Below are 12613 nucleotides of genomic sequence, written 5' to 3'. Positions count from 1 at the left end.
AAACCGACTAGCAGCTTTTCCAAAGTGCTAGCAATTTGAAAAAAAGCTCTTACAATGCAATGGGGATTTTTATAAAATCACATCCCTCAAGTGGGATCGCACCCACAGCATTACATTAGCAAGAGCTTTTCAAATCACAAAGTGCTCAGAAAAGTGCTCCTAGTGGGTGATGCATACTCACATCACTGCAAGTGCCAGTGTGCCCCACAAGACATGCCGGCAGTGTAAACAGGCATGTGCCCATTTACTTACCTGGGGCTTTTTCCAGCCCCCTGAAGTCTTCCTGGTCCCTTGCCATCATACCATGCTCAGCCATTCCTATGCTGTCCCCTTCCGTAATCTGGCTGACTGATGAGTCAGCCACTAGTGCTGGGCTCACGAGTCCTTATTCATGATTTAAATGAGGCTTAATTGCTGCAGCTGGATGATAAGCGGTTATTTACCCATAATGCCACCATCCTGCCTGCGCTTCAAACAGCTTGCATGCATCCGATTTGATAACGTTGCAAGCTTCATTACATGCACTTCCTCCATTCAAGCTGGGAGGAAGTGCGTGTTGAGGCTTGCAATGCATCCAATAAGATTCGTGCAAGCTTTCTGAAGTGCAGGCAGGACAGCAGCATTATGGGTAAATAACCCTTTATCATCCAGATGCACACCTGCAGCAATTAAGCTGCATGTGAATCACAAGTAAGCACTCGTGATGACTGAGCCCAGCACTATCAGCCACTGCACTATCATGCTCCCACAGTTGGTCACAATTTGTGCATGCTGCGCAGAGCACTCATGGCCACAGGAGCACAATACACATGGCATAGGGCCATGCATCCAGTGCTGAGGAAGACACCAGAGGAACGGCAGAGTGTATGATAAACGAGGGACCAGGAATATTTCAGGGGTCTGGAAAAAGCCCCAAGTAAAATGGGCGATTTTTTACTTTAGGTTTCCTATAAGAACACTATGGTTTTAACGCCATAGCTGGAGAAACATGCAGTTTAATGTAAATGACAAGGCAAGACACATACAGATTTACATAACGGTTTATTTACAAAAAGGTTCTTCAGATTCCAGAGTTTTGAATATACATTGGTTTTAAGACCTACTGCCATCATGTGCCCTGGACATCAGAGTGCTGTCAATACAAGGACCCACAGGAATGACAAAAGCCATAAAAAAAATAGACGTGGGTCGGAAAGATGGGATTAAACATGCAAACGACACTTTGTATACAAAGACTATCTAGCAATGGAAACTGCTGTTCAGTAAAGTGCTGTGCATACCAAGTCAATGGCTAGTGTCATAACTAAACGAGTTTATATTTTCCATATTTCTGCTTAAATGCATGTAGGTACTTAGTTTAATACCATCTTGGAGCAGCAAAATCTATATTGTAGAGGCAGTACACAACTCAGCACCGAACTGTAGCAGAGGGCCCAGATACCAGATTTCCAGAAGCAGCATTATACGTTTCTGCAGCTCATTTACATTTAGCTCTTGTGTACAGTAGTGATTACTTTACCAAGCTGTAACATGGGCATTCTTATAGCTCTGATAACACTAGAAAACCTAAAAATTCCCACCTGACTCTTAAGCCTACAATTGGCAGCTCCGAAATGCCCATCTAGTGGTGGTGCTTGGACCACCACAACTGCAAGATAGGTGCTTAGGCAATCCTGTTCAAGAAATTCATAGCCCCCCCCAAAAAAAATAAAATTCGGTATTGGAAATCATCATGTTCCTTAAGAAAATGCTTCTAAAGTCAGATGAGCGAATTGGAGCAGCTAAGTGCGTCTGCATGTGCAGGCTGGTGGTCACCACACTGTACACAATTTATGATGGATGCAAGGAAGGCCTTGTACACACTAGAGGAAATGCAGCCAAGAATACACGCTGTACAGCTGTCTAGCAATGTAGTTTAGCAATCCGCCTACAGCGATAAGGGAGAATTCTCTTTTGTATCAACCACAGAACATGACTCACTTGTGCGTCCCATCTCTTTTCCAATGAGCAGTATATACACCTGTGCAATGCAGGTTTCCAGGAATGTCATGCAAGCAATATTTAGGGTCGGCATCTGTGTGTACAAGGTTTTAATGTCATTTCTGAAAAGACTGCTTGCCGCACACCAAGGTGGTCATTTTAATCCTCAGATTCCAACCACTCACTAAGATAGCATGTATGAGTAGACCACATCCCATAGGAGTAAGGATTATGCTCCCATATGTGGAAGCCTAGTCCTCTTATTGAAGTATAGACCCTTTCATAAATTTGCAATTTCCACCATAAAGATATATGCAGGTGGTGTTTTACTGCCCAAAATGATTGTTCATGATTAATTTAGGTGAATGATTGCTATAGGACATGTACTGATATATGGAGGGGAAGGGAATGTCAGACATTATCAAACTGATGTTTAAGTATTTGCAAATTGATGAGTTTTCATTATTGCAAACCAACAGGACTCTTAAGTATCTACTTTTACCCTGGATTTTGTATGGCTCTTATTTTGTATTTTATAGTCTTCGGTGTTAGAAAGTGTATATCTAGTGTGGTTTATAACGCACATTACTTTACTGCTGTGTATGAACCATACACAAATGCAATCAGAAACAGCATCCACTAACTCCTGTACTCAATCTTTATAGAATATAAATTTAGGGGGTTAAAAGCAGCAAAAGGGTGTATTCTGCCTTGAGAATCATGTAAAATCTCAGGTGCATTATGGGTATTGAGAAATATACCCTGTCTAAAAGCTGTATAAATATAGGTTCATTGCTTGATCCTAATACATGTGACATCTTATGTAAATATAATGACCATGTTGCTAGAAAATGTATTGAAATTCTGGTATTCATTGCATACAGTTACAAGGATACTTTTTTTTAATTAAGGGGGTGTCTAAGACTTAAGTTATTTCACTGAGGATAACTGCTGCTACAACTACAGAGTGTTGGTTTGACACTACAGGCCCAACTGACTGAGTTTAGGGTGGCCATATTCACTCAGTTTACTCTTTCGCTACAGAGATTTGATGAAAAGGATTGGATTGTTGGTGGAGAATGCTAAGGGTGGCCACTGTTTGTGAACACCCTTTATATAGTAACTGACAAGGATTTGCACAGCTGTGATCTACAGTAGAAAACTACAATTTCAATTGGCAAAATGGTTTTCAACTGAATCATCAACAATCATACTGGTCAATGCTTACCAAAATATTGCACGTGTTAGATTGTAGGGGAGCTTAAATTCCGACCTTAGGGCAGTTCACCTGGGCTGAACTCAGAACTTTACATGAGGCTAATCAGGTTCAGAAGGCTACTGATAACTAACCAACCATTAGGGCACTTTTCCACTAAGGCAATCATCTTTTTCCATTAGTAGCGATCTTGCCACAACACAGATTTTTGGCACATTGATTTGCAGCAGGAGGAAAAACTGGGTTGGATAAAATTGGAATGCCTAAACAATGGGGATGGGACTGAGGAATTGGGTCAGTGGAGGCACAGCACCACTATGCAACTTCCATATTTTGTATAGGACGACAATCATGATAAAAACACACACACAAATGCAGCGGGAGGGTTTATAAGGAGTGGGTGTGGCAGGGATGTTGCAAATCACAGCGCACTAATTGAAACTGAAGACCACATGGGAATGTTTCCAAGTACTTCATGTTTTGCAAATTGCAAGAGATCCAAATCAGTCCTCAGGAATGCTACTAGCAGGAGGAGGAAGAAGGAAAAAAAACAAACCTGCAAGCATCAGTCTAAACCCACCGATCCTGTGCCAAGTTCAACCCAGAGAGGTTCACTCACCGAGGTCAGAATTCACTTATTAGCAAACTTTCATACAAATAATCCAAACCTGCAATTTATTGTTTTTTTAAAGTGAAACTGCAACTTTATGAAGCGATTTCTGTAATGGCTTCATTTAACTAGGCAACAAACAATTTACTAATCACTTCCATACCACCGCAACATAATCAGGCCCTCTGGTAGGAGTAAGCAAGCTATGACCGTTAGTTGCCACCACTGGCATGAAGTGATTCAACACTCACTTTAAGTTTTTGTTAACATTTATTGTTAACAGTGATAAAATATAATTTATAGACAAATATAGCAACTTGTTAGCACAGGACAGTTTTATAAAAACAAGAGCGTAGCTAAGCCAGAATCTAAAACTTACATACAATTTACAGGAGTTTAAAAACAAGAACTAAAAACTCTGTCTCATAATTCTGCCATTCAGGTCAAGTTCTGGATACCTGATTGATTTACAAAAGAACAAACTTTCCATAATGGTAGAAAAATAACTGTACATCATGTGCTTTTGTCAATATACATAAAAAGTCCAACCTTTAACATTATAAAAATATAGAGAGAGACTCTGGGGGATCAATTGTCGACACGGCATGATACCTGTAGAGGAAAGAAAAAATAAATTTACAAAGAAGAAGACTACATGATCAGTGCAGTATTCAGGAAAAGACAGCTCTGTTGTGAATGGGGGTATGAAGTCTAGCTAACATTCTGAATTAGGTTTACCACATGCTCGCTGGATGACTTAGGGCTCAGCCACACTAATAGTTTTTATGAAGGCTTGAATAGTTTTTTTGCGCTAATCAAACTATTCAAGCACTCAGAAAAGCACCTCTAGTGTGGTTGAGCCCTTAAAGAGGAACTCCAGTGAAAATGTAATAAAGTGCCTCATTTTTACAATAATTGTGTATAAATGATTTAGTCAGTGTTTGCCCATTGTAAAATCTTAAATCCCCGATTTACATTCTGTCAATACATGGTGACATTTTTACTGTTGCCAGGTGATGTAGCTGCTGCAGGTTTTATTTGGCAGTTGGAAACAGCTGTAAACAGCCATTTCCCACAATGCAGCAAGGTTCACAGACAGGAAACTGCCAAGAGTATGTACTTTGCTTTTTTCATGTAAAAGGAGTTATCAGCTACTGATTGGGATAAAGTTCAATTCTTGGTCGGAGTTTCTCGTTAAAGCGGGATGTCGCCATAAAAATCAAATTTCAACAGCAACTGGTCTGAGTGTATTAAGTGATAAAGCTAGCTGCATTGACCTTGCCCTTGATAAAACAGTGGCCCAACACCAGCAGCTGACATGGCACCCCAGACCATCACTGACTGTGGGTACTTGACTCTGGACTTCAGGCATTTTGGCATTTCCCTCTCCCCAGTCTTCCACCAGACTCCTTGATTTCCGAATGACATGTAAAAGTTGCTTTCATCCGAAAATAGTACTTTGGACCACTGAGCAACAGTCCAGTGCTGCTTCTCTGTAGCCCAGGTCAGGCGCTTCTGCCGCTGTTTCTGGTTTAAAAGTGGGTTCATGCTTCCATCTGCTGAAAAGCTTTATGGAGATGAAGATTTCATTTTTCAGCACGACCTGGCACCTGCTCACAGTACCAAAACCACTGGTAAATGGTTTACTGACCATGGTATTACTGTGCTCAATTGGGTTGCCAACTCTCCTGACCTGAACCCCATAGAGAATCTGTGGGATATTGTGAAGAGAAAGTTGAGACGCAAGGCCCAACACTCTGGATGAGCTTAAGGCTGCTATCGAAGCATCCTGGGCCTCCATAACACCTGAGCAGTGCCACAGGCTGATTGCCTCCATGCCATATTGAAGCAGTCATTTCTGCAAAAGGATTCCCAACCAAGTATTGAGTGCATAACTGAACATAATTTGAAGGCTGACTGTTTTAAAAAAGCTTTTCTTTTATTGGTCGGATGAAATGCTAATTTTTTTAGATCGGAAATTTGGGTTTTCATGAGCTGTATGCCAAAATCAAGAAAAGGCTTGAACTACTTCAGTTGTGTGTAATGAATCTAATATATATGAAAGTCTAATATTTATCACTATATTACAGAATATAACGAATGTTATTACAATATGCTTATTTTGAGAAGATCCTGTATATTCCTCTTCTATTTCCCTGCCTAGCTGCTTATTTGAAACAATCCCCTGCTCAATTGTGTTTACAAGCAAGGCTGAGGCGACTCAGCGATTGAAGAAAAGTAAAGTGCAGAAATGACATCAGGATTTAGCCTAAACTGTGGGCTAAAGACATGGTACCCACCAGGAACAGAATTCTTTTATTTTACTATATACAATTCTGAAATAAAACGTGGACAGTACAATAGATGTGTTATGCAAGTAGATCAAGTATTTATCTACTTATGTGCTTCCCTCTCCCCCCCCCCCCCATAGTATGACTAATCCTACGGCTTTAATGTGCCAGGTTAAAGGGACACTGAAGTAGGAAAAAAACCTGGTGCTTCCTCCAGCCCCTGGCAGCAGTCCCATGCCGCAGCTCTGTTCCCAGCTGGTAGCCCGGGATCCCCTCTGGTGTAGAAGACAACCTCGCCAGGTCATCTACTGCGCCACTGTAAATCACCACCTCTGGAGCGTACTGCACAGAACACTCCAGATGATGTCAACATGACTAAGGGTCCCTCACACCGGCGCATCAGATGCACGTCAGCATCTACACCAGATAAGACCCTGGGCCAGTGGAAGGAATTGGATCTGCGGCAAGGGATGCATCAGCTGCCAGGTGTTGGACGAAGCCTCAGATAGTTTTTGCTTTTATACACCTTGCATCTGTCCTTTAATAAGGGGACTCTCACAAATTGGTACTTTGTAGCTTTGTTCGGTTTGATTACATTAAACTGTCAGTTTATGTGTACATGAATCTGTTGTGGTGCCAGATTTAAAGCATAATTAAATGTGGCCACACACTTGTCAGTGTTCCCCTTTGACCCCTGGCAAATTCCATCACTGACCAAATATGCCAGAAATCCATATGACAGGAAGTTGGATTGATTAAAAAAAAAACACAACACCATGGAAAAGCTAATCAGGACAAGAGCAGGAGCTGCACTGAGCAGTGCAATTGATCTTCAGACTTCCTGGGGGACCAGATTAGGGTTTGCAATCTAAGTGTATGATCACCTTTACATTGCATAAAGACCCACATATGCATAAGGGAAGTTCATAAGTGTATGCTGTTGGGGTGTATCACAACTTAGGCCAGGGTGCTGCTCCCCTGGCCTATATGAAATGCACAATCTCCACAAATGCTTCTACCAATTTTTTTTTAGTTCCAGGCACACTCAAAGACATTACCAGGGCCTTCAAAATTTAGCAGATGCGGTCTGGAAAAGATGGTCCATCCCATACAGGCCAGAGAAGCAGCACCCCATAGGCAAGTAAGAACTTCATAGTCCTGTGCAGGAATGTCTATACATGCACTGGTTTCTCATGTCAGTTCAGGTACCGTTCTAGGTGGGCATTTTCACATTTAACTCTTTGCAGATTCACTTATCAAACCTTGTAAGTAATTACCCCAAAAGTAAAAAAAAATTGATTGAGAAGATAAGGGCATGGCAGAAGTGGTGGGGAATCAAGGTGCCACATCGATGCATCGAAGAGTGCAATGCTAGGACTATCGATTTTCAATAGATTTCCTGCCAAGACCTACTGAATATTGATAGGTGGTAGCAATGGATCCCTCTGAATAGATTCTGAGGATGGATTGCTATGTAATGTAACCTTCCCCAATGTACTAGGCCCCTTCACAAGAATGCTTGTGGCAAATGTTAAAGGTACAAAACAAACAAGCTTTGCAAGAAAACATCACAAGGAAAGGGGTCATGGAATAGATAAGACTAGAATAAGGAACTTACTTTGCAGTTTTGTATTTCTCACGCACTGCCTGTTGCTGGTGAGTGGAGGCTGAAAGGAAGGTGTGATAAAGATCTATGACACAAAGTCTGAGGCTGTCCAAGGAGTATCTGGTGAACTGGGCCAGGGAATCCGGCTGCAGATGGCAAACAGTTTATAAGTTAGTTTAAACCAGGTGTATATTGTAATACCAATCTTTGTAGATCTAGTAAATTCAATGCTAGTTCCTGCACTGAAACCGTTACACTATTCAACATTGTTGAACGTGGCCATGCTTCACCCTCCCTGTAAGGGTTGATTCACACTACAAGCTTTTGCTAATGCACTAATATGGGGGATAAAAAAAAAGTGCAGCGCTTAGGAAAGCTCTTGTAGTGTGAATGAGCCCAAAGAGTGTGATAAAACGCAGTGCATGAGCGGTACCGTGCAAATCCTACCAGTGTCTGTACTCCTACACAGGAGTGTGGCCATAAAGATTAACCACTTAACGACTGCCTAACGCCCATAGGCGTCGGCGGGTCGTTAGTGGTATAGCATGAGCGGCCTTTCCATGCTAGTTCACGGAGACTGCCTCTGTGAACAGTGTGCGAGCCGCCGATCGCGGCTCGCACGCATAATGTAAACATGCGGGGAAGAATTCCCTGCTGTTTACATCACACGGCGCTGCTGCACAGCAGCGCCGTGACGTAGATCGGCGATCCCCAGCCTCTGATTGGCTGGGGATCGCCGCATTCTGATTTGCCAGCATTCACTCTAGGCGGTGCAGGACGGATCTCCGTCCTGCGCTGCCCATAGAAGGGGAGAGACGGAAGGGGACGGAGGAGGAAATTCGCTGCGGAGGGGGGCTTTGAGGAGCCCCCCCCGCAGGACATCCCCCTAATGGGGAAAAAAGGGGGTAAGTCTGATCGCCCAGCCTCCTTGCTGATCTGTGCTGTGGGCTGTAGAGCCCATGCTGCACAGATCAGCGAAATCAACCCTGGTCCTTAAGTGGTTAAGAGGCACCTGGCCGGCAGCAGGGCCCCTTACTGCATCACATCTACTCATACAAAGACTGGGGGAATCCAATGAGCCAGGATTTATTCACAAAAGCTTGCATATGAAGAGAATGGGATTCACAGCTAGAAGCTGACTGCTGAGCTCAGAACCACCCCACCAACCCCCTACTGCTTACAGATTACCTCTGGTCACAAATGCAGCTCAGTACTACCCACAAAGATAGTCTTGTGAGCATGGTCAGGTGATCTGTGCTAAGACTTGTGCCCCATCACTAGGGATGATCAAATTTGCAAAGTCTTCCGAATTTATGCAGCTTTGAAAAAAAAATAAAAATCAATTTATAGAGACACTGGCCTCAATTCATGGAGCATTATCAAACGTTTATCAAACACTTTATCAAACGTTTGATAATTTACCTCATGGGTAAAATCTCATTTTGAATTCACTAAGGTGTTATATATTTATTGAACGTTTTATCGGTAAAACATTCGATAAATATATAACACCTTAGTGAATTTAAAATTAGATTTTACCAATGAGGTAAATTATCAAACGTTTGATAAAGTGTTTGATAAACGTTTGATAATGCTCCGTGAATTGAGGCCACTGAAGCGAAAAAATTATGATATCATGAATTGGTTGTGTAGTATGGATAATTACTAGAAGATTAGTAGCAAAGAAAATCTCATTTTTATTTTCAGTTAGTGTTTTTTCTAACATTGCATCATTCTCTAATATGAGCAGTTTACACAACACTCAGCATTCTAAATTTTTACAGAGCAGGCTGTGAACTATTGACCTGTTCTCTGGCAGAGAAAAAGAAAATCCTTGACTGAAAGCTCAGATAACCTTCAGAACTCAAGAGCTCTGTGACTGAAAGTCGTAGAGCTCAATGGCTCTTTTGCATAGATAACTGAGTCTTAACTCTTCCTGTACTGGAAACATTAGACTTATGTCTCTGCTCCTAATGTTTATTTCTTAGATGTACTACACATACAAATGATATAATTTTTTTCCGCTTGTGTCTCTTTAAACCCATGTTTAAATTGATTGGTTTTCTCAAGTTGCATATAGTTGCATCAACTCGAAAGATTTTGCATCTCATTGATCATGCCTACCCATCACCAACTGCCTTATGGGGGTGATGGCAAGGAGGAGGAGTCAGGACAACTCCCCATAGAATAATCCTACTCCCGGATTCACATTCTGAAATGCATCACAGGTGGTGACATCTTTACTGCTGGCAGGGATCTCTGCATAATGTTTACAGAAAGTTCTACGCACCGAGGGATACAAAGCCCCCAACCACTGAGGTCAATGCAAATCTTGTTATATAACACTTCCTGTGCTACAAGCATGAGAAGCAATACTACATTAACACATAAGCATAATACAACTCAAGAACTTGAAGACAGTTAAGTTTACAAAACATACCCAGGTCTCATCATTTAATGTGTAGTTTGCAATGATAAATGCTGAGGCAGCAACAACTGAAGGAAGATACCGCAGGAAAGGGTCCGAATCTATCAAGCTGAGTTCTCCCAGATACTGCAGAAGAGGAAAAAAAAAAAAATCTGGTTATAACCAATTTCAAGACTTAAAAAAACGTTGCAAAATAAAAAATCTGTTGCAGTTTAACCTCCCTAACTGTATTTCTAATCTGGGCAGTGGAGGGGGGCAAAAAAAAAAAAAAAAGTTAAAAAAATAAAGCTGTGAGCGGAGAGGCACTATATACTTTCTCAGGATCCAGTCAGTCTCGTCCCCTGAGGCTCAGTCCCTCAGGTGAGATCGGAGTTTAGAGTTTAAAGGACAACTGAAGCAAGAGGGATATGAAGGCTGCCATATTTCCTTCTAAACAGTACCAGATAGGTCTGGCTATGCTGATACTTTTGCCTCTAATCCTTTTAACCATAGCCCCCGTTCAATCATGCAGCAAATCAGGCATTTGACAAGAGGGGGGAATGGAGGATCGTTTGGAAACTGTATGGGCACAAGGAAGGCTGCTGGGGGCTTTTTTTTTTTTTTTTTTACACAAATGTAAACACAACCGCTATAAGATCAATCTGACACTCGTTTGATGACCCTTACCAGGCATAAGCATTCCATTTTTGGAGTTGCAGGGTGGATACGAAAATACTGGTTGAGGTATTGCAGAATGGTTGGAGCAGCAAGATCAAAGGATAGCACCTTTAGGACTAAATGTTCCATTTTAAGAACCTGCTTCTTGTTATAAGTGTCATCCGTTATGTAAACAAATTCTGCTACTTCAGGTGGGTAGATCTCTTCAAATTTCCTGCAGCAGATGGAAAACAGATTAGTCTAAGCATTTCATACCCCCAATGCATCACAAGGTGCAGCTATAGTGAAGATACTTACGAAGCTAAAAGCATGGCAGCCGTGCCAACCAACTGAAGCTTTCCTCGCAGCACAGACATGGACGACAAGAATCTGTCAATGTAATTCACTGCCAGATATAGGGTCTCATTTTGCAGCTTGTACTCTTCACCAACTTCAACCAGCCAGTCAACAAGGATTGCACGCATGTTATTGGTTATATCAGGTTGTTTCTGCATGTAGCCAGCCTTAGGTTTACACTTTACCTGTAGGGGAGGGGAAAAAATATTCATGCTTCAGATAACCATTCCTATGTTGTGCAAGGGAAATGAATCCTTCCATGGCAGGAAATCAGAGATCGTAACCCCCCCCCCCCCCCCCCAAAAAAAAAGCCACACTGGACCATGGCTGAACTCAAGCACACACAAGACAACCAATGGAACAGTTTCAATTGTGTGCAGTTATGCAGAGCATTGCAATCAGGATCTGCAGATTCTCGCACAGCCGCATCAGTCTCCCATTCACTTCCGCACCGGGAAAGGAAGTGATGCTAATGGGAGCAGAATGTGTAGCCGCATCCCACTTGCAAGTGGAAACAAGTCCTATGTGTAAAAGGGCCCTAAGGCTCAGTGAACACTGGCAGGGATGGAAAACTGATCAGTGTCAAAATGGATCTGTGCCTGAACACTGGCAGGCTAAGGGATAACACATGAAGGTTGTCAAATCAATCATTGCAGTTAATCCACATGTTCCCATATTCTAAGCCCTTCTAGCTTATCCAAATAGGAGTAATTTGCAATATTTAGCTTGCCTTCCAGTTACCTAGTGAACTGCCAGAAAGCATTAGTTTCTTGTACAAAGTCTTCAATCAGCCCTCATTGTAGAGAGATGTGGCTGTAAAAAATTAGCAGCCATTTATATGATGTTGGATTAAAATGCATTCAGTCCTGTCTTATTTGACTTTGGAAAGCAGCATGGACAGTTACCAGGTTTTATGCACATCTTATTCCTGCTACACTCACAAGTTAAATACGCGACTTGCATTTTGGTGTACGCACAAATGATGCCCATGTAGCCAGTGTTCAAAACTTCACCTCAGTGGATTGTTTGTCTCCCAAGCAACCTTTATAACCAATTTGGGCATTTCAGTGAAAGTAAGGGGAAGGAAAGCCAGCATAACCTCATTCTGCTTATTCAGGAAGCATATGCAAGCAACACCACAGCAAGATTAAAAAAAAAAAAAAAAAAACCCGACATGAATGCCTATGGGAAATCTGCATCAGAAAAATTGCATTTAGTCAAAACAGGCCCATAGGCATTCACTGGAATCTGTTTTTCTGCATACAGAATCTGCATGCAGGGGAGAAGAAGAAGAAAAAAAAAAAAAAGTCCTGAAATTGGTCGCTTTGTTGGGAATGCACTTGGTGGCAGATTTTCATTCGATTATAAATCAAATGAGATGGTCGATTGTCCGCCAAGTCATCTGATGTATGGCCACTGACATGGTGTTTTTGTATCATATGTCACGGACGTCTATAAAGGAGTTAAGTGCCAAGTTTTGGCTCAGTGC

At 41.9% G+C, this 12613-nt stretch overlaps 1 protein-coding gene across 1 annotated transcript in view; it reads right to left on the bottom strand.

Moving 5' to 3' along the window:
- Positions 1 to 1024: 1024 nt before the first annotated feature.
- CCNA2 (cyclin A2) overlaps positions 1025 to 12613 on the bottom strand; it is a 24215-nt gene continuing 12626 nt past the window's right edge. Inside the window, exons 4-8 of the mRNA XM_068280365.1 lie at positions 11086 to 11309; positions 10798 to 11002; positions 10144 to 10257; positions 7716 to 7849; positions 1025 to 4418 (exon numbers count right to left, since the gene is read on the bottom strand). Coding sequence (XP_068136466.1) covers positions 4364 to 4418; positions 7716 to 7849; positions 10144 to 10257; positions 10798 to 11002; positions 11086 to 11309 — 732 coding nt within the window. The 3' untranslated portion in view covers positions 1025 to 4363. The remainder of the gene's footprint in view (positions 4419 to 7715; positions 7850 to 10143; positions 10258 to 10797; positions 11003 to 11085; positions 11310 to 12613) is intronic.

This window comes from Hyperolius riggenbachi, chromosome 1, assembly GCF_040937935.1.
Source record: "Hyperolius riggenbachi isolate aHypRig1 chromosome 1, aHypRig1.pri, whole genome shotgun sequence".
Classification (NCBI taxonomy): Eukaryota; Metazoa; Chordata; class Amphibia; order Anura; family Hyperoliidae; genus Hyperolius; species Hyperolius riggenbachi.
Note: the sequence above shows the minus strand (reverse complement) of the source record. Positions and strands in the feature narration are given on the sequence as shown.